The sequence below is a fragment of the Apiotrichum porosum genome, assembly GCF_003942205.1.
Source record: "Apiotrichum porosum strain DSM 27194 chromosome Unknown scaffold_12, whole genome shotgun sequence".
Classification (NCBI taxonomy): domain Eukaryota; kingdom Fungi; phylum Basidiomycota; class Tremellomycetes; order Trichosporonales; family Trichosporonaceae; genus Apiotrichum; species Apiotrichum porosum.
Window position 1 is genome coordinate 61,313 of NW_021167119.1, and position 27,380 is coordinate 88,692.

General features: G+C 60.3%; 10 protein-coding genes and 1 non-coding gene across 11 annotated transcripts; 4 read left to right on the plus strand and 7 right to left on the minus strand.

Moving 5' to 3' along the window:
- Window positions 1-249: 249 nt before the first annotated feature.
- EHS24_002049 (uncharacterized protein) lies at window positions 250-1,839 on the minus strand (the record flags this gene model as incomplete). Its single annotated transcript, XM_028617799.1, has 1 exon — window positions 250-1,839. One exon carries the CDS (start codon window positions 1,837-1,839, stop codon window positions 250-252), a length of 1,590 nt encoding a protein of 529 aa, XP_028473477.1.
- A 650-nt stretch (window positions 1,840-2,489) lies between these two features.
- Window positions 2,490-5,321, minus strand: EHS24_002050 (uncharacterized protein; the record flags this gene model as incomplete). The annotated part of the gene is made up of 4 exons (XM_028617800.1): window positions 2,490-3,234; window positions 3,276-3,510; window positions 3,559-5,066; window positions 5,137-5,321. The coding sequence occupies 4 exons, from the start codon at window positions 5,319-5,321 to the stop codon at window positions 2,490-2,492; spliced, it is 2,673 nt and encodes an 890-aa protein (XP_028473478.1).
- A 547-nt stretch (window positions 5,322-5,868) lies between these two features.
- On the plus strand, window positions 5,869-6,255 carry ARO1_1 (3-dehydroquinate dehydratase (3-dehydroquinase); the record flags this gene model as incomplete). The annotated part of the gene is made up of 1 exon (XM_028617801.1): window positions 5,869-6,255. One exon carries the CDS (start codon window positions 5,869-5,871, stop codon window positions 6,253-6,255), a length of 387 nt encoding a protein of 128 aa, XP_028473479.1.
- Window positions 6,256-6,347: 92 nt separating this feature from the next.
- ARO1_2 (3-dehydroquinate dehydratase (3-dehydroquinase)) lies at window positions 6,348-10,790 on the plus strand (the record flags this gene model as incomplete). Its single annotated transcript, XM_028617802.1, has 1 exon — window positions 6,348-10,790. One exon carries the CDS (start codon window positions 6,348-6,350, stop codon window positions 10,788-10,790), a length of 4,443 nt encoding a protein of 1,480 aa, XP_028473480.1.
- Window positions 10,791-11,072: 282 nt separating this feature from the next.
- FEN1 (Elongation of fatty acids protein 2) lies at window positions 11,073-12,842 on the minus strand (the record flags this gene model as incomplete). The annotated part of the gene is made up of 10 exons (XM_028617803.1): window positions 11,073-11,339; window positions 11,417-11,803; window positions 11,843-11,995; window positions 12,035-12,085; window positions 12,129-12,302; window positions 12,359-12,461; window positions 12,499-12,576; window positions 12,626-12,660; window positions 12,700-12,761; window positions 12,830-12,842. The coding sequence occupies 10 exons, from the start codon at window positions 12,840-12,842 to the stop codon at window positions 11,073-11,075; spliced, it is 1,323 nt and encodes a 440-aa protein (XP_028473481.1).
- A 452-nt stretch (window positions 12,843-13,294) lies between these two features.
- Window positions 13,295-14,782, minus strand: SOD1_1 (Superoxide dismutase [Cu-Zn]; the record flags this gene model as incomplete). The annotated part of the gene is made up of 6 exons (XM_028617804.1): window positions 13,295-13,310; window positions 13,416-13,504; window positions 13,565-13,774; window positions 13,824-13,871; window positions 14,523-14,615; window positions 14,774-14,782. The coding sequence occupies 6 exons, from the start codon at window positions 14,780-14,782 to the stop codon at window positions 13,295-13,297; spliced, it is 465 nt and encodes a 154-aa protein (XP_028473482.1).
- A 358-nt stretch (window positions 14,783-15,140) lies between these two features.
- Window positions 15,141-16,434, minus strand: HIS1 (ATP phosphoribosyltransferase (ATP-PRTase) (ATP-PRT); the record flags this gene model as incomplete). The annotated part of the gene is made up of 4 exons (XM_028617805.1): window positions 15,141-15,538; window positions 15,589-15,600; window positions 15,665-16,038; window positions 16,133-16,434. 4 exons carry the CDS (start codon window positions 16,432-16,434, stop codon window positions 15,141-15,143), a joined length of 1,086 nt encoding a protein of 361 aa, XP_028473483.1.
- Window positions 16,435-17,076: 642 nt separating this feature from the next.
- EHS24_002056 (uncharacterized protein) lies at window positions 17,077-21,382 on the minus strand (the record flags this gene model as incomplete). Its single annotated transcript, XM_028617806.1, has 3 exons — window positions 17,077-18,055; window positions 18,120-20,774; window positions 20,916-21,382. The coding sequence occupies 3 exons, from the start codon at window positions 21,380-21,382 to the stop codon at window positions 17,077-17,079; spliced, it is 4,101 nt and encodes a 1,366-aa protein (XP_028473484.1).
- A 426-nt stretch (window positions 21,383-21,808) lies between these two features.
- Window positions 21,809-23,211, plus strand: EHS24_002057 (uncharacterized protein; the record flags this gene model as incomplete). The annotated part of the gene is made up of 3 exons (XM_028617807.1): window positions 21,809-22,039; window positions 22,090-22,116; window positions 22,168-23,211. The coding sequence occupies 3 exons, from the start codon at window positions 21,809-21,811 to the stop codon at window positions 23,209-23,211; spliced, it is 1,302 nt and encodes a 433-aa protein (XP_028473485.1).
- A 165-nt stretch (window positions 23,212-23,376) lies between these two features.
- On the plus strand, window positions 23,377-23,481 carry EHS24_002058. The gene has a single exon. It is a non-coding gene; the product is annotated as a tRNA-Thr (tRNA).
- Window positions 23,482-23,912: 431 nt separating this feature from the next.
- Window positions 23,913-24,148, minus strand: EHS24_002059 (uncharacterized protein; the record flags this gene model as incomplete). The annotated part of the gene is made up of 2 exons (XM_028617808.1): window positions 23,913-24,070; window positions 24,124-24,148. 2 exons carry the CDS (start codon window positions 24,146-24,148, stop codon window positions 23,913-23,915), a joined length of 183 nt encoding a protein of 60 aa, XP_028473486.1.
- Between the last annotated feature and the right edge of the window lie 3,232 nt (window positions 24,149-27,380).

Consider the following 27,380-nt stretch of genomic DNA (forward strand, 5'->3'; position numbering starts at 1 on the left):
GGCTGTGGTCGTTGTGCAAATACAGTGAAAGCAATGTGTATCACCGGGTTGAGCGAGTGTTAGTTGCAGTTGACTGGACGCGTCTTCGGTCAGTCATATTGACGCGTCGTTCCTGAAAATACATCCATTGCCCAGCCGTCACAAAACCAACCATCGCAACGCTCCGCTCGCCCCTTATCATCCTGCAACAACGCACGCACGCATGCCAGTACCAAACGTGATTCATTATCTATGTATGGGCTAGGTAGTTTATGCGCTAGGCTGGAACGAGTCAAGCACAGCGCGAACCTGGGCCGAGTGGGGGGCATCGCCGCCAGTGGTCCAGTGGACAGGGGAGCGGTCAAAGCCGTTGAAAGTGCTCGCAGCACAGAGGGTGTAGGCACCCATCTCACCCCAGCCAAGCCAGTCACCAACATCGACACCACGGGGCAGGTTGACGATGGAGCGAACGCAGTCGATCGAGTCGCAGGTAGGGCCCCAAACCGAAGCGCGCTCGGTGGAGTTGTAGCCCAGCTGGACAGTGAGGTCGGTGGGCATCTCGACGTTGGGGGGAGGGGGGAACGCCGGGCGGGCGGCCGAGGGGGCCGGGGTGTTGCCAATGGTGAGAGGGTAAGGGTGCACAATCTGGTGGTCGAAGATGATGCAGTTGAACGAGCCGTAGACGCCGTCGTTGATGTAGTACATGACGTCGGCGCCCTCGGCCTCGCCCTCGGTGGGAGCCGGGGCAGCCGCGGCGTCGAGAGCGCGACGGCGGGCAATGATGCTCGTGGCGAGCGTAAAGGCCGACGAGACGAGGAAACGTCCCGGCTCGGCAATCACGCGCACACCCTCCTCGAGGGGGAAGTACAGGTCGAGGTTCTGCTTGATGACATCCGACATCTGGGCAAACGTCTCGCGCTCGAAACCGCCACCAATGTCGAGGAGCTCAAAGTTGTAGCCAGCAGCAGCGCCCATGTCAAAGACGCGGCGAGCGCGCCAGATGGCGTCGGCAAACTGCTCGGGCTCCTTGCATCCCGAGCCAACGTGGAAGCTGACGCCGACAACGTTCAGGCCGAGTTCCTTGGCGAGCTGGAGAAGGCCAGAGCAGGTGTCCACGGGAGCACCAAACTTGAGGCCAAGACGGCAGAGCGACTTGGAGTCGTCAGTCAGGACGCGGATGACGAGCTTGGCGTTGGGGTGGATGCGCTTGATCTTGTGGAGCTCGTCGGCGTTGTCAAACGTCATCATCTGGACACCGTTCTGCTGCGCGTTGCGGATAAAGCTAGGCGGCTTGCAAGGGTTGGCAAAGATGATGCGGTCGGCGTCGGGCGCCGAGGGCAGCGCAAGCACCTGCTGGATCTCGGCGGTCGAGGCACAGTCAAACGACGTGCCCATGAGCGAGAGCAGGTGCAGAACCATGGGCGAAGGGTTGCACTTGACCGCGTAGAAGATCTCCACACGCTCGCCAATGGGCGAGTTGCGCCAGGTCATGACCGAGTCGTACACCGCCGAGAGGTCGGCAGCGAAGAATGCCGACTCGTCCGAGTGGCCGGCGAGGTTGCCCGAGTCGCGAGCGGCGACCACAGCATCAACCAGGGCGTGAATGCTGGCATCAGACACCGGCGTGGTGAGGGCCGGGTGCGGCAGCTGGGGCTGGAGCTGGAGACGGGCAGCGCGCTGGGGAACAGTTGGGAGACGCGCACCCTCGACAGAGTTGTCAAGCGCACGCGACAACTCAGCCGTAGTAGACACAGCTGGCCGGGTTTGCGCCACCGAAGTGGCGTTGGCGCGGTCGTTCCACGCCTGCGCGTGGACGACACCGGTCCGAAGACGCAGCGTTTCAGTCACAGTGGTGCTCATACTGGCACTTTTTGTATGAGGGGGTTGTCGGATCGGCCGCCGTCTCGGGTGAGGAGACCAGGCCACCTGAAAAGAGGAGTCAGCGCTGTTGCTTGAGACTCGTTCGTTGTCGTCCCAAATAAGTCGGGGTCGCGTGCGCCACCGAAACTGTCAAGGAACACTTGGAGGCTGACTCAAAACATTGCCTTGGTGCTCGACGACTTTTGTTCAACAACTCACAGTCAGGGTGCCGTGCGGTTTATCCACACGTGCGACGCGAGAGAGGGGAGACGACGGCGGGGCAAATGAGCCCGATGGCGAGACCGGATACCAAAACGATGGGGAGAGATGGTATGGAGAAGAAAGACGTTTGCAGCAAACCCTTCTCTTCAGGTGGAACCCTGCGTGTCTGCGGTCTCTCGGCAGTAACCGCGTGGGCGGTGCGCGGGGTGGTGTGTGGGCCGTGTGGGGTGGAGGTCAAGCGTCGGTAACCATTTTTTGATTCCGCGCTGTTAGGCGCGCAAATAACGCCGCCCACAGCCATGCGAGTGTGGCACCCGGCCCACGGCCCACATAATCGCTCGCGTCTATAACAACTCCATCCCCATATACCAACTACAAAAGCAAGAATGGCTACAGCCCACGACCCACAGCCTCCTCATAAATATCTATTACGCAGACTCCTTCAGACCCTGCATGGCTGCGTGCGTCTTGATCTGCAACGCGCCCTCGAGCGAGTACTTTCCAGCCGTCTTGCCAATGTGCGGGTTGGGCACTGGCAGCTTGTTGTTCATGACAACGTCAAAGTGGATCCGTGCGTTGGCCTTGTCGCCGCGGCGAGCGTACAGGCGGCCCATCTCGTAGTGGTTGTGGAACAGGATGTAGTGGTCGAGTCGCACGTCGGTCGAGTGGTCAATGACAAACTGGAAGTCGCGTTCAGCACCAGCATCCAGGTCCTCGTCACTGGGCTCGCCAGGCTGGTGGACACGTGCGCTGTCGGCAGCATCCGCCGGCTGGTAACGGGAGATGAACTGAACCATGGCACGGAGGAAGTGGCCGAGCACAGCGTCGTCCCAGTACTCGACGCCGCTGCCCCACGCTTCCGGAGTGGAAGCCTCGAGCTTTGCCAGCTCGGCGTTGATGTGTGGGAGCCACTTGGACAAGAGGACACGGCGGGGTGTGAAACCCAGAGAGCCAAACACATATGCCAGCTCCATGGCCGGGAGGAAGAGACGGTTGCCCTGCGAAGCAAACTTGCGCGACTTGCGAGCAACAAGCTTTTCGATGGGGAGCGACTTGCCGGCAATCTTCTTGGTGAGCTTGGGGATAAGCTGCACAAGCTCGACGACAGCCTCTGGGGTGGCCTCGGGATGCTCCTCGCACGAGATAAGCTCCATGATGCTGACAGCGGTGGCGCTGATCATTGTCAGCGGATCAACCTTCAGGCTTTGACTCACTAGGTGTAAACTGCACGACTCCAGTTGGACTCGGCACGCAGAATCTCAAAGCATTGACGCGCGCCGTCCCAGTTGTTGAGTTGCAAGTAGTTGCAGCCATAGTCCCACAGACACATGTGCTGCAACTGGACATACTCAAGCGGCAGGTTGAGTGCGTGTTGCAAGCTCTCGTTCGAGAGCTCAGGCTCGCATTGGTTGGTGAACAGGCGGGCCTGGAAGTACAGGAAGAAGACACCTGAAGAAGTGAGCCACCCCGCACCGTTTCTTAACCTTTCCGACTCACCATCGGGGTACCGCTTCATGTTGTAGGCCAGAATCTTGCGCGCGGCGGGAATGTCCACTCCAGAGACAGGCATCAGGACCGAGATGACAAGGTGGAATGTCAGCAGAATCATGTCACAGACAGGACGACGGATGCCCTCGTTGGTCTGGTTGAACGCTGGAAGTTCCGAGTCGTCGCTCCAACCGCCGGCAGACATGAGAGTCTTGAGTGCGATCGTGCGGTCACCCGCGTAACCGAACACTTCCGCCAGCTTCAGAACCTTGCCTGGCAAGAGGGACAGCATGAGGGACGAAGTACCCGTGCCCAGCAGCACACCCGATCGGAAGTCCATGTCGATATCGTCGTCGTAACCGTCCTTATCCGACTCGTCCAAATATTGCTGGAGGTTGCGGTAAATGCCATGGGCAGTGCGCATGTTGAGGGCCTCTTTGATGAGGCCGAGCCAGTCCCCTCCCGCAACGATCGCCACCATGGCCTTGATGAGGACAGTCTCGGCATAGACGAGCTCGGCGTGGCGCTCGAGAGCCGACATCTGGCGAACACGCGCAACGCCATGGCCAGACCGGACGAGACCGCCAATCTTGCTCAGAACAGACTCGGTAGGACGACGGAGTGTCGTTGCGGTGAGCGAAGTAGCCTTGGCAATGTCCAGAGCGGTGGTGAGGTCTTCCGAGTCAAAGGTCATCATGCCCTTGAGGCACTGGATGAGACTGTGACCCATCTGCAAGTAGAGGTGGTTGTTGTCGGCGTCCTTGGCAACGAGGAGGTCCTCAGCCTCACGCATTTTACTCGAAAGGAAGAGTGTGATGACGGCACGACACACGTCTAGATCGGGCGCAAGGGCAGCCGTCTGGTTAATGGCGAGAGGGTCACCACGCTTGAATGGCTGATGAGTCACTTTGGCCGCGCCGGCCTCGCTACGGTAGAGCTTGAGGCGAGTGCTCTTAGTGGCTGAGCCATTACCGTTGGCCTTTGAAGCAGCCGTCCCGGTCCCTTCCTCGTCCTCGTCCTCCTCCTCGAGGTCACTGAGACCCTCGGACGGAGTGGCATAGCCAGCTCCATCGTCCTCCGATTCACTGTCCGAGTACTCGGCCCACTGCGTGTACAAGCTGTGAACACGAGCAGCACGTTGCGGGGTAGACAAGGTGGAGATGGGGCGAGTGCGGTCGGGCGAGTCCACTAGCGTCGGCTCGGGCGAGAGACTAACCGGGGCAGAAGCCACAGGCAGAGCAATGGGCTGGGGCGTGGATGCATCGACGTTGAGACCTTTTATGCCAGACGAGAGGGCGTCGCTGGTCTCACTTGTCACCGAGGGGACTGAGGGGAGCCCCTTGGAGTCGAGGGTGGAGTACTTGCTGGCCACTGTATCGAGTGTCGGGGTCGACGCGCCGGACGCTCCGTTCGCGCCAGATGACGCCAACACTGGCGATTCCTCCCTGGAACGGTCGGCCTTGCTGTGCTGCGATCCAGAGTTGAAGATTGCCGAGAGACGACGCTTGCTCTTAACCCTGGGAGCAGTCAGCCAAAAAAGAAAAGACCAAAAGAAAAGAGAGCACAGTGTTGGAGGGGGCAACTTACGCCAGTGACTGCTTTCGACGCGGCGACGACGACCCGGATGCCTGCCCGTCCACGTCGTCGCCGACGGTCGAGCTTGCGCGGGAGCCGATGGAGACTGGGGGCTTGTCGCCGCGAAGGCTGCCGTTGAGGGCGCGCATGTCGTTTGAGGAGCCCTTGCGCGAGATGGAGAGCTTGCGGATGGGCATGGTGACTGGATGGATGGACAAGCACGACGTATGGGCGACAAGGGCAAACGGAGTAACAAAGTACTGGAATGGTAATGTCTGCCGCCAGGCAGCACACGCGGCGACTGGCCGCGACTGGCGACTGCCCCCCCACGTTGTCGGCCCGTTTTCTCCGCCCAGCCGGGACACCGGACTAGACACCATGCCTGATTACAAACAGTCTATTAGGCAATTAGGAAATGTTGGGTGGCACTGTTACGGGGCAGCGGAGATACACATGGTGTCCGTGTCCCGTTCCCTCCGCCAGGAACCTACCCCCGGATTTCCCCACCCAAAACCCACCCGCAGGACAGGGACGGTCGAGTCAATCTCAAGAGTCTGTTGCGTGCGCAGTGGCCGGCCCACTGGCCCGGGGCTCTGGCTGTTTGAAAAAAGCCAATGGGCTCGACCGTCCTCCATCTCTCCCTCCTCGTCCATTCTCTCTCTCCTCCCCACCTCCCCCACCTCCCCCCTCCCCTCTCTCACCGAAAGAGCATCAGTCTCGCGCGTACGCAGACATCAGCCCAAGATGTCTGACCTCGCCGACGTGCTCAAGATCTCCATTCTTGGAAACGAGTCGATCCACGTCGGCTTCCATCTCATTCCTTACATCTTCAACCAGGTCCTCACCACCCTCCCCTCGAGCACCTATGCGTTGATCACCGACACCAACCTCGCCCGCCTCTACCTCCCTCAGCTGGAGGAGGCCTTCAACGTCGCTGCCGCCGAGACTGGCTCCAAGGCCCGCTTCCTGACCCACCAGGTCGCGCCTGGCGAGGGTGCCAAGTCCCGCCAGGTCAAGGCGGAGATCGAGGACTGGCTGCTCGACGAAAAGTGCACCCGTGACACTGTCATCCTCGCGTTTGGCGGTGGTGTTATCGGCGACCTGACCGGCTTTGTGGCTGCCACCTTGTAAGTAGCTCTTGAAAAAAACGGACGCGTCGTCCAAGTGGCGCACTGTGGTCCGACACCCACGAACGTGTGGCTAACCGTGCACCTACCAAAAGCATGCGTGGCGTCAAGGTTGTCCAGATCCCGACCACCCTCCTGGCCATGGTCGACTCGTCGGTCGGCGGCAAGACTGCCATTGACACCCCGCACGGCAAGAACCTCATCGGCGCCTTCTGGCAGCCGTCGTACATCTTTGTCGACCTGGCGTTCCTCTCTACGTTGAATCAGCGCGAGTTCTCGAACGGTATGGCCGAGGTCGTCAAGACTGCCGCCATCTGGAAGGCCGACGACTTTGCCGACCTCGAGTCGCGTGCTGCCGAGATCTCGTCGGCGGTTGTTACCAAGGCTGAGGGTGTCAACGGCCGCTTTGAGAAGGACCGTTCAGTGCCCCAGGCGCTCCTTCTCAAGGTCGTCTCGGGCTCGATCTACGTAAAGGCCCACATTGTCACCATTGACGAGCGCGAGACTGGTCTCCGTAACCTCGTCAACTTTGGCCACACTATTGGTCACGCCATCGAGGCCGTCCTCACTCCCACCATTCTCCACGGCGAGTGCGTCGCCATCGGTATGATCCTCGAGGCCGAGGTTGCCCGCCAGCTGGGTGTCCTCTCGCAGGTGGCTGTTGGCCGCCTTACTCGCGCTTGTGCGGCCTACGGTCTCCCCGTCTCAATGTCGGACCGCCGCATTGCCTCACTCCCCGCTGCTTCGCAGCTGACAGTCGACCGTCTCCTTGACATTATGCGCATTGACAAGAAGAACTCGGGCCCCGCCAAGAAGATTGTTATTCTTAGCCGTATCGGCAAGACCTACGAGGAGAAGGCTACAGTTGTTGCCGACGAGGTTATCCGCAAGGTCCTTTGCGAGTCGGCCACCGTCATCGCCGGTATCCCTACCAAGTCGCCCGTGACCATGGCCACGCCCGGCTCCAAGTCGCTCTCGAACCGTGCGCTTGTCCTCGCCGCTCTTGGCAAGGGTACATGTCGCGTTAAGAACCTCCTCCACTCGGACGACACTGCCGTCATGATGAACGCGCTCTCCGACCTCAAGGGTGCCAAGTTTTCGTGGGAGGACGGAGGTGAGACCATTGTCGTCGAAGGCGGCGAGGGCAAGCTCTCGCCTCCCCCCAACGGCAAGGAGCTCTACCTCGGCAACGCCGGTACCGCTGCTCGTTTCCTTACCACCGTGTGTGCCATTGTGCAGCCCACTGAGGATAAGCAGACCGTGATTACCGGTAACGCTCGCATGAAGCAGCGCCCAATTGGTCCTCTTGTCGACGCTCTCAAGGCCAACGGTGCCGAGGTTCAGTACCTCGAGGGCGCCGGCTGCCTTCCGCTTATGATTGGCGTCGACGGCCTCAAGGGTGGCCACATTCAGCTCGCCGCTTCGGTCTCGAGCCAGTATGTCTCGTCGATCCTCCTCTGCGCTCCCTACGCTCGCGAGCAGATTACTCTCGAGCTCATCGGCGGCCAGGTCATCTCGCAGCTCTACATTGACATGACCATTGCCATGATGGCTCAGTTTGGTGTTCACGTCGAGCGCCAGAAGGATGCCAGCGGCAAGCTCCTCGACGTCTACGTCATCCCCAAGGCTGTCTACGTCAACCCCGCCGAGTACAACGTCGAGTCGGATGCCTCGAGCGCTACCTACCCTCTCGCCATTGCTGCCATTACCGGCACTACCTGCACCATCTCCAACATTGGCTCGGCTTCGCTCCAGGGTGATGCTCGTTTCGCCAAGGAGGTTCTCGAGCCCATGGGCTGCATCGTGGAGCAGACTGCGACCAGCACAAAGGTCACTGGTCCCCCTGTTGGCCAGCTCCGTGCCCTCGGCAACGTCGACATGGAGCCCATGACCGACGCCTTCTTGACTGCTTCGGTTCTCGCTGCTGTCGCCACACTCCCATGCCTCCCCGGCCGCGAGGTTGAGGGTCTCCCCGCCAACGGCTCGCGCATCTACGGCATTGCCAACCAGCGTGTCAAGGAGTGCAACCGCATCAAGGCCATGCGCGACGAGCTGGCCAAGTTTGGAGTGGAGAGCGACGAGTTTGACGACGGAATCATCCTCTTTGGCAAGAAGTGGGAGTCGCTCAACACCGGTGTCTCCGTCCACTGCTACGACGACCACCGCGTCGCCATGGCCCACGCCGTTCTTGGCTGCCTCATCGACGGCACCATCCTCGAGGAGAAGCGCTGTGTCGAGAAGACGTGGCCCAACTTCTGGGACGACCTCCAGAACAAGATTGGTATCCAGTTTGACGGTGTCGAGCTAGACACCCACAACCAGGCGTCGACCTCGGGCGGCCCCGTGGCGCAGAACAAGCCCGTCTTCCTGATTGGTATGCGCGGCGCCGGCAAGACGTACATTGGCCAGATTGCCGCCGAGGCCCTTGGTGGCGAGTACTCGGACGCCGACGCCGTTTTCATTGAGAAGGTTGGCCAGACCGTCGCCGAGTATGTGGCAGACAACGGTTGGCCCGCGTTCCGCGAGACCGAGACCAGGATCCTCGCCGACTTCATCAAGGAGACGCGTGGCAACCACGTTATCTCGCTTGGTGGCGGTGTCGTCGAGACTGAGGCTGCCCGCAAGATGCTGGCATCCCATGTCGCCAGCGGCGGTATCGTCGTCCACATCCAGCGTGACCTCGAGGACATTGCGGCCTACCTCGACAAGATTGGTGGCACGGCTCAGCGTCCCCAGTGGGGTGAGGAGTTTGCCGACGTGTACCGCCGTCGCATGCCCTGGTTCGCTGGGTGCCGCTCGCACGAGTTTATGAACATTCTGGAACCCCTCGGTGGCCAGACTCAGGACGACCACCACCGCGCTATGCGCAACGAGTGTGAGCGCTTCTTCAAGTTTGTGACCGGCCGTGCGACCAACCGCCCACTCATCGCGGGCCCCAACGCCAAGCCGACGTCCTTCCTGTCGCTCACCTACCCCGACCTCGAGTTCGCTTACTTCAACATGGACGAGCTCACCGAGGGCGCCGATGCCATCGAGCTCCGTGTCGACCTCCTCTCGCCCGACGGCGTTTCCCCCACCACCCCTACCATCCCGCCTGCGGACTTTGTTGCCAAGCAGCTGGCCAAGCTCCGTCTTGTGTCGGACCTGCCCATCGTCTACGCCGTCCGCTCCAAGAACCAGGGCGGCTTCGTCCCTTCGAATGACCCCAAGGGCTACGCCGACCTCGTTCAGCTTGGCCTCCGCATGGCGGCCGAGTACGTTGACCTTGAGCTGGCGTGGCCCGGTGAGGTCCTTGCGGCAGTCCACGCCGCCAAGGGCGAGAGTGCCATTATTGCCTCGTGGCACGACTGGACTGGCAAGATGAAGTGGGACGGCCCCGAGGTGGCCGCCAAGTTTGCCGAGGGCTCCAAGATTGGCGACATTGTCAAGATTGTGGGCACTCCCCTCAGCACTCAGGACAACATTGCCCTTGCTCTCTTTGCCGAGCGCAAGCGTGCCGACCCCACCAACAAGCCGCTCCTCGCTATCAACATGGGCCCCATTGGCCAGCTTTCACGTGTCCTCAACCCCGTCATGACCCCGGTCACCCACTCGGCTCTCCCATTGCGCGCCGCTCCCGGTCAGCTGACTTCGTACGAGCTTATCCAGGCGCGTGCCCTTGTTGGTCTGGAGCGACCTAAAAAGTTCTGGCTCTTTGGCTCGCCCGTTGGTGCCTCGTGCTCCCCCGAGATCCAGAACACTGGTTTCCAGACTCTTGGCTTCCCCCACGTCTTTGACAAGCACGAGACTGCCGTTGTCGATGACGCGCTTGAGGCTGTCCTCGCCGACCCCGACTTTGGCGGCGCCGCCGTGACTATCCCCCTGAAGCTCGACATCATGTCGCAGCTGCATGCGGTCAGCGACCACGTCAAGGTCATTGGTGCCGTCAACACCATTATCCCGCGTGTTGGCGCCGATGGCCAGCGCGAGCTGCACGGCGACAACACCGACTGGCGCGCTATCCGCCAGGCAACGCAGGAGAACCTCAACCCGGCCCTCGCGTCGGGCCCTGACGGTCTCACCACCCTCGTGATCGGTGCGGGCGGCACCACCCGCGCCGCCATCTACGCTCTCCACCAGGCTGGCGCGCGCACCATCATGCTCTTCAACCGCACCCGTCCCAACGCCGACGCGGTCGCCGCCGCCTTCCCCGAGGAGTACGGCATCGTCGTTGTCGAGTCGCTCGAGAACCTCCCGGCCCAGCCTGCCGTCGTCGTCTCCACCGTCCCCGGAGCCTCCCTCACCACCGTCCCCGGTAACGAGGCCATCTACCTGCCTCCCTCGGTCCTCGCGGCCAAGGGCGGTGTCGCTATTGACATGGCCTACAAGCCGTACAAGACCGCCCTCCTCGAGGCCGGTGAGGCTGCCGGCTGGACGGCCGTGTCTGGCATTGAGCTGCTCTGTCTCCAGGGCTTCAAGCAGTTTGAGCTCTGGACTGGCAAGCACGCGCCCTCGGACAAGATGCGCAAGGCCGCCATGGCCAAGTACTTTGCCGCTTAGACGGTGCCGCCAGGCGGGCAGTTGTTGGGGGCGGATCGTTGATCGGATGGGAAGTTTGAAGAGTTGCCAGTAGATATCTCATCTAGATAGACAGCCAAAAAAACGCCGTGGACGCGTCATATGCATACCCAGGGGTTTTATACGTACTCTGTTCCTTTGAGCAACGGTACCACTGTCCAGGTTTGTTCCCATTTCAACGTCATTATGATACATGCTACGCGACTCTGGTCTCCAGCCATGCACTACTACCTAATCACTGCTGCCAACTCCCCCTCCCGCTGTTTACTTCTTCTTCTTGGCGCCAGCCTTGCTCTTGTCGTCGGCCTTGCGCTTTCCAGCGGCACCCTTGGCCTTGGAGTCCGGCTTCTTGCCCTTGCCGTCGTCGACCTTGGGCTTGACAGTGAAGAAGCCGTCCAGACGACCCTGCTGCTTGGCAGCGAGCATCTTGGACAGCTTGGCAGCACCGGCGCGCACACGGTCCTCCTTGAATCCCTTTTCGCGCACCAAGAACTCGACGAGACCGTCGACGTCGGGCTGCTTCCAGTCGATCTGCGCGCGTGCGTCAGTATGGCAGTGGATGGCCGCCGTGGGGTCGGGGGGCTTGGAGCTTGGGAGCTTTTACTCACGTCCAGGTCGTCGCCCTTGGTCACGTCGGGTGTGACGAAGAGCTTCTTGGCCTCCTCCCAAGGCCAGTGCTCAGGCAGCTGCATGCCGCCGCCGCCGGGACCCTTCTTCTTGGGAGTCTTCTTCTTGGGCTTGGGCGGGGCGGGCTCCTCCTCGCCGTCCGAGTTGACAATCATACCGCCCTCCTCACTCTCGGGCTCGCTCTCGCTCTCAGCCTCGGCTTCAGCAGCGGCAACCTCGGCAGCCTTGTCGGCCATCTTGCTGTGGATAAACTTGACAACGTTCTCGAGGGAGCCGTGCTCGCGCATGAGCTTGAGGGCGGTCTTGGGGCCCACACCCTTGACGGGCTCGAGGTAGTCGCAGCCGAGGAGGATACAGAGCTCGATGAACTGACAGGGTCAGCTGAGATGAACGCACTTTTAGCTCACCTGGTCCATGGTCATCTCCAGACCCTTGAGCGCTTCGTCAAGGTTGATCTCGGAGATGGGCATCTTCTTAGCCTCGGAGAAGGTCAGGTGGCGGAGGAGGATCGGCGTGTGGAAGGTGAGTGTGTCCATGTCCTCTGATCCAGCGGCGTAGACCTGTGCAGGTTAGAAGATAGTCCGGTAGTCGCAACCCACCTTGCCAGCACGAGCGAGCTCGGCACACTGAGCCTCCGCCTCTCCTGGCGCCTTTTGTTGTCAGTTGTCATTTTACGCACGATGGACAACTTACAGTGACAACGGGGATACCCATCAACGAGAGCAGACGCTTGCACTCTTCATTGTGCTCCCTGGTGACACGCACTTGACGGCGCGACATGCGGTCAACGTCTTCGGTCGTACCCGTCTCGCGCGCCTCCTCCTCGGCGGCCTTGGCCTCTTCGCGACGTCCGAAACGCTGCTTGAGCTGGGCAACGGCTTAGCACTTGTATCTGATGTCGAGCAGCAAAGACGATGACTTACAACACCGGCCTTGAGCTCGGGAGGCTTGCCGTCAAACACGTAACAGGGCTTGATACCGTGATCAACCATGCGGATGGTGCGGTAGAAGAAGCCCATCAGGTGACTGCACGGGTCAGTCACGGCCGAAAGGTCATACCCACCTTGTTACATCTCCATTCTCATTCATGAGCATCTGGCCGTCTTGCTGGCGAACGGCGATGAGGAACTGGTAGATCGACCTGAGGTCTGTCAGCTGACGCGCTAGCAATGCCGAAGGAGACAACTCACATGGACGCGTCAATGGCGACCTTGCGGCCAAAGAGCTGCCTGTTAGCTGTGCGGGGAACAAGCGATTAGCTTACAGTCTTCATCTCGTGATCCTTCATTGCCCTGGGAGCGTGCTCCGACAGGAGACCCGTGAGGCCTGGAGAGAAAGGTCAGTTGACTGGGGATACATCTGGGGAATGTTTGTGGGCGGGGCGAGCGGCGTACCCTTGATACCCATTGTTGCGTTGTTTCGCTAACGGGGTTGGAGGATGTTTTATAGTGGTGTCTCCTTTAGGCTGAGGGTAGGTAGAGACCAGGATACGGCAGAGAGAGAGAGAGAGAGAGAGACAGGAGAGCAAGAGAGATGGATGAGAGGATGTGGATGCGGTGAGTGGAGGTGTGTGTCATTTACGCTCTGCCTGCGTCGCGTCGTCGCGTCCAGGCTGACAGATTTGCTTCCGGCCACAGTCCAGTCACCCGTGCAACTCAATGTCTGGTCTTCGTTCCTGTGACTTCATCGTGCAGTCACCAGGTCAGTCCCCGCCTTTCTCACCATCGTCCGGTCACCTCGACAACTACATGCAGTTGCCAGAACCTGCCACGCATTTGAATCAACTACTGCATTCATTCACTTCACCCCAGCTTCAACCGTCTCTCCGTAGTTTTTGTACGTAGAATAGTTGGTCGCGTTTAAGCGGCAATGCCACTGCGATACTGTCAGCGAAATCCGAACCGGTGTTTCCGTGGCTGCTCGCAAAAAAGGACGTTCTAGAACCCCCATTGACGGCTATACACGGCCCAGGACACTCACATGACACCGCAGGCAGCGCGGCCACCGGCGTTACCAGTCTTGAGCGAGTCGGCGTGGCCACCGAGGCCAAGGTCGTCCTCACCGGCGTGCTGAGGGGTTTGTCAGCTGCTGGCCTTTCACTTCCGGTATCGGGATTCCTGATAACTCACGACAACGACGCTGCGGCCAACGATCGAGTAGGGGCCAATGAGCGAGATCTCCTTGTCCGAGATCGAGATGGTGGCAGTGCCCGAAGCGTCGGTCGAAACGTTGCCGAGGTCACCGACGTGGCGGACCGAAGCGGTGGGGCCACCGTGGTTCTGGCCGTGGGGGTTGAAGTGGCCGCCGGCGCTGGTGCAGCCGTTGGAGTTGTCACCAAGCTGTACCGAAGTGTCAATATCCAAGCCCACAGCAAAGCATGCAACTTACCTCGTGGATGTGGAAGCCACGCTGGGCGTTGGCGTCGAGGTTCTCGATCTGGTGAAGTTAGGATGTGTGTTGGTGGAATGAATAAAGGTTCTAGTGGTCTGTGGCGTTTTTGCGGAGGGGTGATGGACGAGCGTCTCATCGCCACACCCATATGCCAGTCCGCAACAGCGAGGTCGCTCAGGTGGTCCCCAAGTGGGTCGCAAACAGCTAGGCATGAGAGGGTAGTGACTATGAGTCGCGGGTTGCGACAAAGAGACAGCTTGTTGGGGGGTTGGTGCGGTGGTACACCACAGCCCCATATGGGCGACACACCCTCAGCAGCCTACTCGTAACAACTCCACCCATGTCATGGGCCTCGCTGGTGTCGCAACGGTTGGAAAGCCAGCCCCAGTTGGGCCACCTTCCTCAACCCGGAACGATATCGGATCCAGCGCCACACCAGTCCCCCAACCCCTGTGTTCCTCCACCATCACATCCAGGGCAAACCACCCCTCACTTCCGAGTCAAGCCACAGCATGGATGGGGACGCTACTCGGGAGTTGCTGAGTAACAGTGGACGTGGTCACCACAACCTCGGGCGATTCAAGTCTCGGGCCGCTCGGCCGAAATCAAAAGGCAGACGATTCCAGTGTATACACAAGCCCCTCTCCGGGCCAGCCGGTAGGTAATCTAGAAGACACGAAACAAGTCCCAACTCACCTTGCCCGAGACGGTGACGGGGCCACCCTCCTGCTCCTGGGTGAAGGTGATGACACCGGCGACGGAAGAGTCACCCTTGAGGACAGCGATAGCCTAGAGGCATTAAATCGGGAGGCACAGCGGCATTTGGTGAACGTGGGCAAACAGGAGAGCATGTGTCAGCGCTAGTGTGCCAGGTGGTCGGACGGGGGTTGGTGACCGGACGGGTCGTCGCCGGCAAGCAGTGACACCCCGCCCTGTGTGGTACGCACCTTGACCATTTTGATAAGATATAAAGAGGTTGGAGGGGGTGTGTGTGGGGTGGTTGGAAGGTGGTGGATGGACTTGGAGGAGTGGTGGGAGTCGATTGGCAGGCTGCGGCATTTAACTCGCCCACACCCCCCACGCAACCACCGATGACGCGAACGCTCGCGACCGGGTCGCCCACATCCGCTCGCCGGGAGCCCGGTAATGCCGACAACGTCAGTGTGGCACTCTTTAGTGTAGTGTCCACCGCACTGCACGGCTAAACCAGTTCACAGCGCTCGTCTCATCGGCCATGCATGCTCCCTCTCACTAAAATCCAGATCGCTCTCATCCCATCTATGCACAGATATATACGCGGTGGACCACGGTATTTTAAACGCCCACACGGCAGTTGTCCAGCGCCATGACAAGAATGTCCTCGGCGCCAATCCTCTCGAGGTCGTCCATCGTCAGGGCAAGCTTGCTGCGCTCAACCATCGACGACACGGCAACCCATCCCTCCTCGTCGAGAGGCGAGACGGTGGGGGCGCGACGACCGGGGGTGATCTTGAGGGCATTGGCGAGATTTGCGCGCTGAACGTTGTACGAGACATAGACGTACTTCTTGGCGGCGAGGACACCGGCAATGCGCGACTTGAGGAGACCGACGAGGGGCTCAAGGTTGGGAGTGAGCGAGGCGTGCGGGGTCGCGGGGGCGATCAGGACGGCCTCGGAGGACATGAGAGTGTGGATGGCGTGGAGGCCAGCGGCGCGCATGGTGTCACCAGACTCTGGGAGACGGGTCAGCGGAGGAGCAGAATGTCAGGCATCATAAACTTACCGACGAGGTCGACTGTGTATGTGAAAACATGCCATACAAGAGCGGGGAGGCACAGAGTCAGTAATGGGCAACACACTCCCACACATTGCTCTCAACTCACCAATACCATCGGCCATGCCAAGAGCACAGGCAGCCTCGACCGAGCCACCAACGTACTCGACCGAAGTGGCCTTGCCACCGCCGACCTTGGCGTCGACGTCCTTGAACAGCTCGCCAGCGAGGACCTCAAACGAGGTGGCCACGCGCTTGCCCGAAAGCTGCTCGACAGTCTGGACGGGGCCGGTGACGGGCACCTGGACCTGGAGCTTGCACTTGCCAAAGCCGAGGGGGAGGAGCTCCTGGATCTGGCTGGCGTGCGTCGACTCGGCGATCACGTCCTGGCCGGTGATACCGAGCGAGACGGAACCGAGGGCGACAAAGCGGGGAATGTCCGCGGCAGGGAGGAAGACACTGGTGTGTGTTAGTACACAAGTTGAGTTGCACAAGTTGCAGGGTTGACTCGAGCGAGATGCGAGGTAGAGGTCGCATCTCGCGGCTGACGTACAGAGCAATAGGGTAGTTCTGGACGAGGGCGACGTCGAGGCGGTGGGCGCGGTTGTACTTGATGTCGGCACCGGCAAGGAGCTGGATAGCCTTCTCATACAGACGGCCCTTCTTGGGGACGGCGAACAACAAGCGGTCCTGGAGGCTCTCGACAAGGAGGGACATGGACGACTCGGCGCCAAAGCTCGACTTGAGCGCACGGTCGTTGCCGCTCGCGGCCTGGGGAGGGAGGGAGATGGTGGAGCTCGCGAGGGGGTCCACGGCAGGAGCGGGGACACCAGCGGGGGTAGCAGCGCCGGACATTGTGGGTGGGTTCGAGTTGGAACGTGGGTTGTTGTTGGTGGAGTGGAGTCGTAGAAAGTGGTGGAGAGACGGCAAGAGCGCAAAAAAGTACTCTTTAAAGGTAAATGTCCTTTTCCTTGTGTGTGTGTGAAGAGGTGTTAAATTCGACAAGAGTAAATCTGTCGTGCAAGAACGTGTGCTAGTTTGTGGAGGGTGGTGTGGCCAAGACGATGTCAATCGACTCCGAGTTTTAGGAATCTCATCTTACTGGACAGATGGGGGGAGGGATCTCCGGTTGAGTCGGGCCGTTTGATCCCGCTAAATGATCGCCGACCAGTATCAACGTGGATGAAATAAACGATTAGGCGATTGGGGTTGCATTAGGAGTCATGTTGTTGCACGAGATGTAATTAAAGAACAAACGAGGGGGGGTCAAATACATAATATACATGGGCGAGATGATGTGATCAGGGGGCAGCATTCCAGAAGACCGGACGAGATGACAAGGTGTCTCTGCGTGGCTACAACGTCGAGAGTCTGTTGTTCACGCCAAACCCCAGATGCCAGCGAGTTATGATAACAATGCAGATGCAGATGTATTAAGAAATACAGTGGGGGGGGAGTCAGAACGACGGCTGTGGAAATTATAATATATATATGTATCTAGTTGACAAGCCGCACCACACGCACACCACCAGCCAGGCCCTCCAACCTGCTCATGGTCTCGAACACCTTGACCCCGCGTTCAAACGGCACAACCTGGCCGTCCACCACGGGCCTGAGCATCCCCATGAGCGGCTCTTCGAGCACGTCGCGACAGTCCAGACCCGAAGCGTCGACCTCGGGCTCGCCCGCGCCCGCAGCGTGGATGTACTCGAACACGACGTCGCGGCCGTTCTGGTGCTTGCGCCCGCCGACAAACGACGCGCGCAGGTTCTTGAGGCTCTTGCTACGTTTCGGCGGCGAGTCCTCGGGCTTGGTCCCCGCCGGGTCTGGCGGCACGAGGGAGATGACGCGGCCGCCGTCCACGAGCGCGCGCTTGGCTGCCTCGACCACCTTGGGACCGCCGCGGGTATCGACGATGATGTCAAACTGGGCCGGTTCCAGCCCAAGAAGCACGGCCGCGGGCGAGCCGGTCAGGACACCCTTGGCGCCGTGCGCCATGCATGCGTGCTGGGATGCGGCGTGGTCATCCCCACCCGAGATGACCGCCATGACACTGACGCCCAGCCGGGCCATTTCCTGACACATGAGAGCAGGAATGCCCATGTGGGCGTCCATAACGAGGGCGCGCGTGTTGCGAGTGACAACGCCGCGGAGGGCGCGGACGCAGGCCACGCCCTGCAAAGGGAGTGCGGCGAGTTGCTCGAGGCTCATAGTCGTGGACGGCGGGATACGCGCGACGCGCCGCCGCTCGACGAGGAGGTACTCGCACAAAGCACCAGACTTGCGGATGTCCTGGAGACCGACAACAATGTCGCCGCGGGCTATATCCCTTTCGCTGTCCCCGACAGCTAGGCAACGACCCACAAAGGACCGGCCGGGAATATACTTGCCGACATTGGATTTTTTCAAGTGTTCCAGGCAGTCAATGTCGAGCTGGTCAACGGCAACGGCGTACACCTGGACCATGACCTGCGAGCTGCCAATCTTGGTCGGCGGCTTGGCGTGCGATGTGAACTCGACGGGGGGTGCCAGCTGGTGACGGAGGTGGGCGGGTGTCGGTGCCGGGTCGTTTTTTCCAAGGGGCAATCGCGTTGAACATGATGGCAGCCATGGACCCGTGGGGCATGCCGAGTGCGCGCGAGTTGAGCTTGGACAATTCGCCGAGGGGGTTTGGTGACGGTTTGTAGCCGCCACCAGTCGGCAGGACGAGGTTGGTGTACCCACCAAACTGTTGGTCGCGGCCATGGCTCTCCATGGGCGGTGCGACACCGATGTTGGTGTCAAACTTGGAATCGAGCTGGATACGACCCGTCGACGTCGCGCGGCGGATGGTGCGCGCGTCGGAGGCTTCCGAGACATGGGAAACACGAGAAGCCGAACGCGACAACGACATGCGTGAAGCCGGGCGGGTGTCGCGGGGCTCGCGCTCACGCCCACCGTCCGACATGGCGTACCGCACCATGCTCTTCACGCTCTTGCTCCTGCGCGGGGCGCCCGCCTCGCTGACGGTGTAGAGGCGGTTCGAGTCTTGTTCCGTCATGGTCGGCAGGAACGTCAACATGTCCGGGTTGAGCGATGACGGGCGGTCGAGGCCTACACGCGCCTGGTGGGCGCGCAGGGCCGCGTCGTATGGGGACACTGATGACGTGGGGGACATGGGCCTCAGCGCACCTTCCAGAACGGGGTCGAGTAGGAGCTCGCGCGGGACAACAGGGAGGCGAGGAGTGGTCGGCTGGTAAGAGCTGTCGGATGGCGGAGGGGAGATGGACCATGGGACAGCGGAGGGGGCAGAAGAGTAGACTGAGTGGCGCGCCGAGCGACCCGAGTAGTTGGATCCTGCGACGCTCATGGCTGCTGGTGGTGGTGGTTGCAGCGGCATTGACATGCGCGCGTTACGTACCGACTGGTTCCCAGCAAGGTCCTGTGCGACATAAGGATCATACTCGGCCGATACCCAGCGATGTTCGCGTCCAGATCCATCATACTTGACAGGACTGGGGTTACGGCTACCAGGGCCCGACGAACTGTGACCAGCTTCAGAGGCATAGTCGTACTGCAGCGATCCGCGGCCCAAGTCGTTCGAGTGGCGTGGCGTCCCGTTGGAACCGCGAGTGTCGGTGGACAAGCGCGTCGGCGGGGTCTGGGTGCCAGAGACAGATCCAGGCCTGGCATACGACCGACTGGGTGCCGGGCCCTCCCACTCGTCATCGCTCGCATTGGCGGGGGTTGACACGGGGCTGACTATCGGCGGCGTGTCGGGCGGGGTTATACCAATGCGGAGCGAGCTGGCAACGGACGTGCGGTGGTCACGGGGACGGTACCTCGCGCTTGAACTCGAGGCCGTGGGACTCTGCCTGCCAGCCGAGGCCAGCGAACCAGCAAAAGAGGTGTACCGACCGTCGCCACTCGCACTCGCGCTCGCACTGGGATTCAAGCTGCCAGATGCGTCCATCGAGTTGCCACGAGAGTCGCTGCCGCGTTCGAAACCTGGATGTGTACCGGGGAGGGTGCTGTATCGCGACCGAGGAGGTAGGGGTTGGAAAGCCGCCCACCCGTCGCCGCCAGAGGGCATATACATGACCAATGGAGCGGCAGACGCGGCCGCCCATCCACCCTTGCCATAACCGGCGGTACGCACACCGCCGTCTGCCGAACGCGCAGTAAACGACGCCTCGGAGGTCGAACGGGACGAGGACGGCGAGAAGCTCCTCTCCGGCTCGGCGACAGGGGCAGGTGTGGTCGACATGGTACGTGATGACCGCGTTGTTGACGCACGCGAGAGAGGTCGTGCGCTGCTGCGTCCACCAATGTCCGACATGGCCCTTCGTGGGACGACGTTGGGCTCATCGCTGTACACGGACGAGGCAGAAGTAACCGACTTTGTCTTCAACGACTTTACGCTCTTGCTTGACTTTGAGCGTGTGAGGCCGCCGTCAGACGCAGTCGTCACGCTCCTGGTCGATTTGGACCGTGTGAGGTTCGTGCCAGTCACACTCTTGGACCGAGTTAGCTTGATGGGCGAGTCGTTGAGGACAGTCATTTGTGCATGTCGCACACGGCCCTTGCGGTCCGGTGACGACTTGGGCGGTAATGGTGGTGGGAGGTCGTCCACAGGTGTTGCTCGCTTTGGCCTCGGACGCGATTTTGGCTCGGCCGCAGGCTGCGCAGGTGTCGGCTTGGAGTCCGGTTGACGGACTGCCCGTGGTCGAATGTCGGTGTCTGGAGACAACATTTCGTCCGAATCCCGATGATGTTGCAGCGCGTGGAAGGGAGTCTCGGACGGGTCGGCGTATGGCGCCGGTGTGGGCGGCTGGAGCTGCAACACGGGGACAACAGGCAGGCTAGATATTTGAGCTGCGGGTGTCTCCTCTTGGTCCGTCTCGTCCTCGTCGCTGTGTTCGTCAATAACATCGAGTGACTGTCGAGGCGTGTAGAAGGGGGTATCCGAGTCGGAATCGGCGTCTTCCACACGCTCGTCGTCGTCCTCGACTACCGGCTCAAATTGGCGAACCGCTATTGCCGGAGGCGGGTAGGCAGGCACATGGACGTCATGTGCGTTGCTGGCATCGGCTGTTGGAGCAGGGAGCACGCGTCTGTCATTTTTGGGAGAGTCTGGCACACCCTTGAACGACACAGACTTGGGCGCGGAGACGGACGAGGACAATGTACTCGAGACACTGGGTGGCGTGTCCGAGCTGGATGTAGAGCCTGGCGGAGTGAGGCGTGGTGGTTGGAGAGGATGGTGATCTTGCGGCAAGCTCGGGTCGTGAGGATGGGGGGTGAGATGATGACGTTTTGATGATGGCCGTAGTGTGTACTCTGGTTGTCGCAAATACATTTCGCCTTCATCGTCGTCGTCATGTTCGGGCGGTGGTTGTGGAGGAACAATGTGCACGACGCGGGGCGGTGGTAAAGACGTTGTCACTGTCGCATCGTCATACAGCGCGCTGTCGGACAAGAGACGTCGCGGTGTACGCTCCTGGCCAAGGCTATCGCTGTACTGTGGGTGACTGACATCGCTGTAGACCAATTCGCGGCTGGGAGGCGGCAATGGCCGGGGAGCCAGGTTGCTCCCATGGTACTCGTCCTGGTAGGCATCCAACTGGGAACGCCGTGCCCGCCGACTAGGGCCTGGGTCGGTGTCATGTTGATGTGCATACTGGTCGGCGTAGCCGCGAGGGATGGCGGACGAGTACGAGGAAGTGCGCGTCGGGGACTCGTCCCACGGCGACGGCGGCGCGTGCTGGGCGTACGAGCGAGAGGGCCGCCCGAGGACGCTCTGTAGGAACGTCGGTTTAGGCATTGAGAGAGTGGGCTGGGGCCGGGGTGTATGGCGACGCGGGGGGGAGCCCAGGTATGCCCGTGAGAGCTCTCTCGTCGATGTGTGGGTCAACGTGTGTCTTGAGAAAAGAACGAAAAGTGGAGTGAACGAGCCGAAGAGGATGTCCGCGGGTCTACGCTTTGTTGACCGGGGCGGATAATCCTTTCGTCACCACACCCGCCGCCGCCGCCGCCGGGGAAGGGAGAGGCGGGGGGGCACATGAGAGAGGGTAACAGGGAGGCAGACGACGCCAAGAAGGGAGGCATTTATGTTTACGTAATCCATTTCATTCTCTGCCAAGGTGACGTCTTGGGATCTTGGAGAGAGAGCCGATGGGTGATATGTTCGACAATCAAACCATATCCCTCTGTCTCTCGTCCTCGCCAGCATCAGGCGCGGTTGAGCGCCATGCTCACCCCGCCATACCATTTTGCCATTGTCGCTTCACCCTTGGGTCAAGGCTGTCAGGACGCCGCCGCCGCCGACACTTCACAGATCCTGTACCGCGGCGCACTCCCAGCGGTTCGCAACGCTCCCTTTGTCCGTCGACTGGGACTCCGCACCCTCGTGTGTCTTCGCAAGAAGCCCCTCAAGGAAGAGGACGCATTTACCCGCTGGGCGACACGACGAGGCATCGACGTCAAATGGATAAAAGCAGAGACTATGGGGAAGAGACACTGGGTATGGAGCGCGCAGACGTCAGCGAGGCTCTCAAGGTACGTCCCCTTCCGCATGGCAAAGCGCGATCCCATGGGCTCACCGTCTAGGTCCTACTGAACCCGGCCGCGTATCCGATCTACCTGGCAGATACGAATGGCAACTCCCACACGACCCTCATCGTCGCATGTCTTCGCAAATTGCAGGGCTGGCATGCAGAGTCGATTGTGGGCGAAATCTATCGCTTCGAACCGGACCACGATGACTTTCCGCTCGTTCCCTTCATCACGTCCTACCTGTCCACCTCTGGACCCAGCAAGGATGACCCAGGAGCTGTTCTCGCGCTCCCACCACCACCGTATCCATCATGGCTGTGGCCCGCTCAGCCCGCGACGCCCAGCACAACCCCTTCGCAACCCAACGAACGCGAACGCGAGCGTGAACGCTCGACAACATCCAAATCGGCCACCACATGCCTGTCTTCCTCCACCGGTCCCCTCCCCTTCCCCAACCCACTCACCGCAAGGCGTCACCCAAGTATGCGTCTCACCTTCCCGGCCGCCCCACCACCCCCAGCGCCGCTCCCGACCCCCAAGGGGACGACACCACCGGCGCGCACCCCGTCCAGTGCGCCTCTCGCGCGGGTCAACACTATGGACCGCCGAACCATCTCGCCGCGAGAGACGACAACACGGGAAGACAGTACCGGCAGCGTTGGCGGCGCAGGCCCAGCGGCATCGACCTCGGCAGACCGGCATCCTGTGCCCAAGGTCTCGTTTACCGATGCCTTCAACATCAACGGCGTCATGACCCGCAGTCCTGTCGCAATGATGGGCTCAAGCGCGACACGCTGGGTCCCGCCCAACAAGTCGAGCACGACGAGCTCGTCGGCCGACGACGAGTTGGTCATGGACCCGGACGACGACGAGGATGAAAACGAGCTGGGAAACCTCGACGACGAGCCTGCCAATGAGGAGGAGGACGAAGAGGAAGAGGACGGCGAAGGTGAAGAGGAGGAGGAGGATGACGAGGAAGAGGAGGACGATGATGACGACGACGATGAGGACGAGGATGAAGATGAGGAAGACGACGACGATGACGAGCCATCCGTGTCGCAGTACATTAGCGCGCTGGATCTCGCAGGCTTTGGATAGCTACGCAATGTAACATCTCTAGAATTCAACTAGTTGTGGGTGGTCGAGTGCTGCCGACAGCGCGACAGCACTGACCATGTTCTCTTCAGCTGCACTGCTCCATGTCCGCCTCGCTCGTGAGACCACCACCGACCGTGTGCTCACTCTCAAACAGCAAACATCGTCGCCTTCTTAGTTCAGTGGTTAGAATTTTTCACTAGTATTCGCTGGTCTCTTCCAAAGACCACTGCTACGATGAAAGGGTCACCCGTTCAATTCGGGTAGAAGGCAAAGCAAGCATCTGCAAAGGTGTTTCCCTTTTTGGACGCTGTCCGCGGTGGGTTGCTGTGGTTGGCTGAGCTTGACGGCGCCGGCGGGTTGTTTGCGGGGTGTGGAACAGGTGCTGTGGGGGTGAGGGGGGGTTGGTTGGTTTGCCCTGACTGCTCTGTCTCGGGCCGCATTTGCCATCCATCCACAACCTCCTCTGAACCCTGCTGCAACGCGTGGTGGAGGACTTCACAGCTTGTCTCTCGCATACTCTGCCCCATCTACAGCAAGTGGGCTAAACGACTCTTTGACTTCGGACGATCGTGGACTTGGGGACTCGGAACCGGGTGGGCTTGATCGCGTGACGTGGGCTTGGCTGGTGGGTCGTGCTTGCGTGCGGTGGCCCGCCTCGCCTCGCCTCTCGCCTCGGTAGCTTGGCGTTACTGATCGCGCTCTCACTTCTTGTTGTCCTCGTCGGCGTCGGCGGTGCTGGCCGTCTCCTCTTCGCCCTTCTTAGCCTTCCATCCCTTGGGGTGGGGCTTCCTCATGGGGTGCGCGCAGCGGTGGCAAAAGGTGGGGAGCTGGGGGTTGGCAACGCAAGGAGTGGCAGTGTCTAGACGAGGCAGGCGGTCAGCATCCGCATCAGCGAGGGTGGATGGGACATACCGCAGTGACCGGCAAGACGACCCATGGTGGATGAAGTGAGTGTTGTGGGAGGTGTTGTGGGAGGGGTGTTGTTGAGAGAGAGAGAGAGAGAGCGGACGGATGTGGGAATGGGAGGATGCACAACCGTCCTTTTAAGTACGGGGCACACGGCTGTGGGCGCGCGCGCGCTTGGTGCGGCAGCCTGTGCCCATCCGTGTCAGATGACACACATGACCACGCACCCACAATGTGCATGCATGGGGAGGTTGTCCCGCCTCACTCCCAGACGCGCTGCCGTGGCTGGCCTGGCTGGGCGACGGGGACGACGACGACGACCCATGCGAGAGAAGAGCAAAGAGCAAGGTACGGGCCAAGACGTCATGTCATGTGAGCACTGGTGCGTCGCGCGCAGCAAGTGGTCGTTAATAGCCGCAAGATGCCGTGTGTCATATGCTGCATGTCGCTTGCATCTTGCACATCTACATTGCATACTGAGGCGAGAATGCTTGCCCTCTTCAGCATACCCCACCCTCTTCCCTCGATGGACACTGTCGACTGACACACACTCACACCGTCCATGCTGGCCAGCGGCCAGCTGCAGCTGACCGACCTCACCTCTGCTACGTACGGAGCCGCGGGCAAGCCCGCGGCATTCTGTTTGACGTTCTGGCACGCGCTGTATTTGGGTGTGGCTGACCACGGGCCACGTCGCTGCTGGTTGCAAGGACGCGAGGACGCTTCGTGGCGCTCACCCACATTGTTCTCAAGGAAATGGTATTGTCCTTTTCAAAACAACACATGACACGGTCTCTTGCTTCCTTACCCTCCCCTTCCTATACCTGGGCGATCACTCAACTCGCCGCCAGATGGCCAGCCGATCTCATTGACTGTTGGCGTCTGAACTGGGTACCAGGAGGCAGGTGGTAACCAATTCACCAAAGCAGTCACAACCGCCGAGAGACAATGGCTGAAAGTGACCTTCAGCGGTCACCTTCACACCCCCACACAGTCTGCTCTCCAAGATAAGACAAGGACGGTGTATCAACCCGCGCGCAACCCTACAGCCGCGTCTCAATTCCGTATTCAGCATTCCAGCGCGTCCCTTCCTCGTCACCATGTCTCAGAGATCGGTGGCTTGTGACGCTTCACGGGGATTCTGCCCACCCACCCGCCCACGATCCAACGTCCATAAGTATAGTCATTGCCTGCACAACCCCCCTCTTCTTGGATCCCACATTGGACATCACGGCTTGCGACCGCCGTTACCGCCTGCTTCTCCACCCCCATAACCCACCGCAGGCTCCTGCACACCTCGCTTCACCCCCTCCCGACCCGTCCCCATCCAAGCTTTCGGGATATGGCGCTCTATTGCCGTGGACACTGTAAGCGCTCCCGGGACAGCACTCTGCAGTGCTCGCCGTGCGTCTGACCAACTCAGCGACTCACGAGGGCTGGTTCTGGTATCCCCACATCTGCCGGCACTGCGGCGAGCACTTTTGACGCACGGCCGACCAGAACGGAGGAGGGCACAAAGGGAATAACTGAGAGCTGGGCAGGACCGAGACTGCCCGGCTCCCGTTGATGGCGGTCACGAGGCCGGGACGCGTGTGGGGACACCGGGCAAACGGGATTCCAATAAAGGGAACAGCACAACTGCAGCGTGGGATGTACAGTACGTGTAACTCTCATGGGCTTGCGGTGTGACGTATGCATATGCATGGACAATGTATATTTGGGTGACGAGAGAGATTGGACATGTGGACATTTGAGGGCCCCGCGTCCCGGGTCGGCGCGTCTCGGTCGGGGAATGATGACGGCGGGGTTCTCCGAGTGAATGCTTAATGCGGTCTCCTGCTCTCCTGCGAGTCGGTTGATCTGTTGGCTTGGCATGTAATGTCGCTTGCGTTTCAAGATCTTGACATGGTACCCAAGTAGGTTGATGGGACGCAGGTACGCAGGACACGGTTGTCACATGGACTCTACGTAGGGCTTGCACAATCCGGTTCGGAGGGATTGATGGAAAACTGTGCCGTGTTGCCACACTCATTGTTCCCCAATGCAAATGACAGTCCACCACGGTTACCTAGAACTGTGGGTACACCTGATAAGAGTGATGTACCACCATCACAAGCGCCGCCCGCACAGTCGCCTGCTGTCAAGATGATGGCAAATGGCTCAAGGATCTTGTGTTGTTGGACGCCGGCACGTCGCTTGTGCCACATTGCTGCTCTCTCCATCCGAGGCCAATTGATGCAGACACGGAGTGTGTCTGTGTGATCGTGGGGCAATGTTCGTTTGCGTTTTTCTCGCACTGGTGTGTGGGTTACGTGCAACTTTTCAGCGTACCAGTCCTCCTTCACACGAGGCCGTCAGACTTAAAAGGACTCTTGGTGCTCATGTACCCGTCACCGCCTCCTACATCATCAGTATCCTCACCAGCAGTGTCCCTCGCAGCAGCCGACACATTTCCCCGGTGAACACTACCACAACATCCTCTTTCGGTACACAGCACCTGTACTGAACCTTCCAATGGCCAACGACCACAGTGAGCCCCACATGACACTATACCTTCCTCATACCTCATGAATCTGGATCTGACCAGACCAACCACACTCCTCCAACCTACCCAGCCTGCGTCCCGCTCTCGTTCAACCCGAACATCTGCAAGCTCTGCGGCGGCAAGATGTGAACTCACGCCCAAGACGAATGGCCGCAGGCCATGGGGGGATCGAGATCCTAAACCCACCTCTATACAAAAACGCCTTGGCCCTTCCTCATCATCTTTCTCCCTCACCACGTCTCTCCTCATCTGCCCGTCTCTCCGATGCAGTGATGAATCTGAATGATGCGATACGTGACTCGTCAGCGAACGCAGGTCCTGTGACCTCGCTTCCGGGAAAGTGTTTGCACTGATGTACCGGACGTCCCCAACGACTCGTGTCGCAGCTTTTAAAAGCTCTGGAGCTCGAGTCGCCAACCCGTCTCCAAGCCCACCAGCAGGCATCCACAACTCGTCACCATCGCCTAGACCGAGCTTGTGAAACATCGAAACCGTTGACCGTCATGACCGCAATGGCTTGCACTTGCTCCCACTTCTCGTACCCGGTCAACACACACGGTCAGCTCGGGGGCTCGTCTCGTCTCCTTCTAGAACACCTGCGCTGACGCCACATGCCAGGCCACGAGCCCGACCCCAGTGACCCGCGCTACTGTGTCATCTGCCACTACCGCATCCAGTAGCCCCCTCTCGGTGTAGAACCACAGACAGAAAGTTGAAC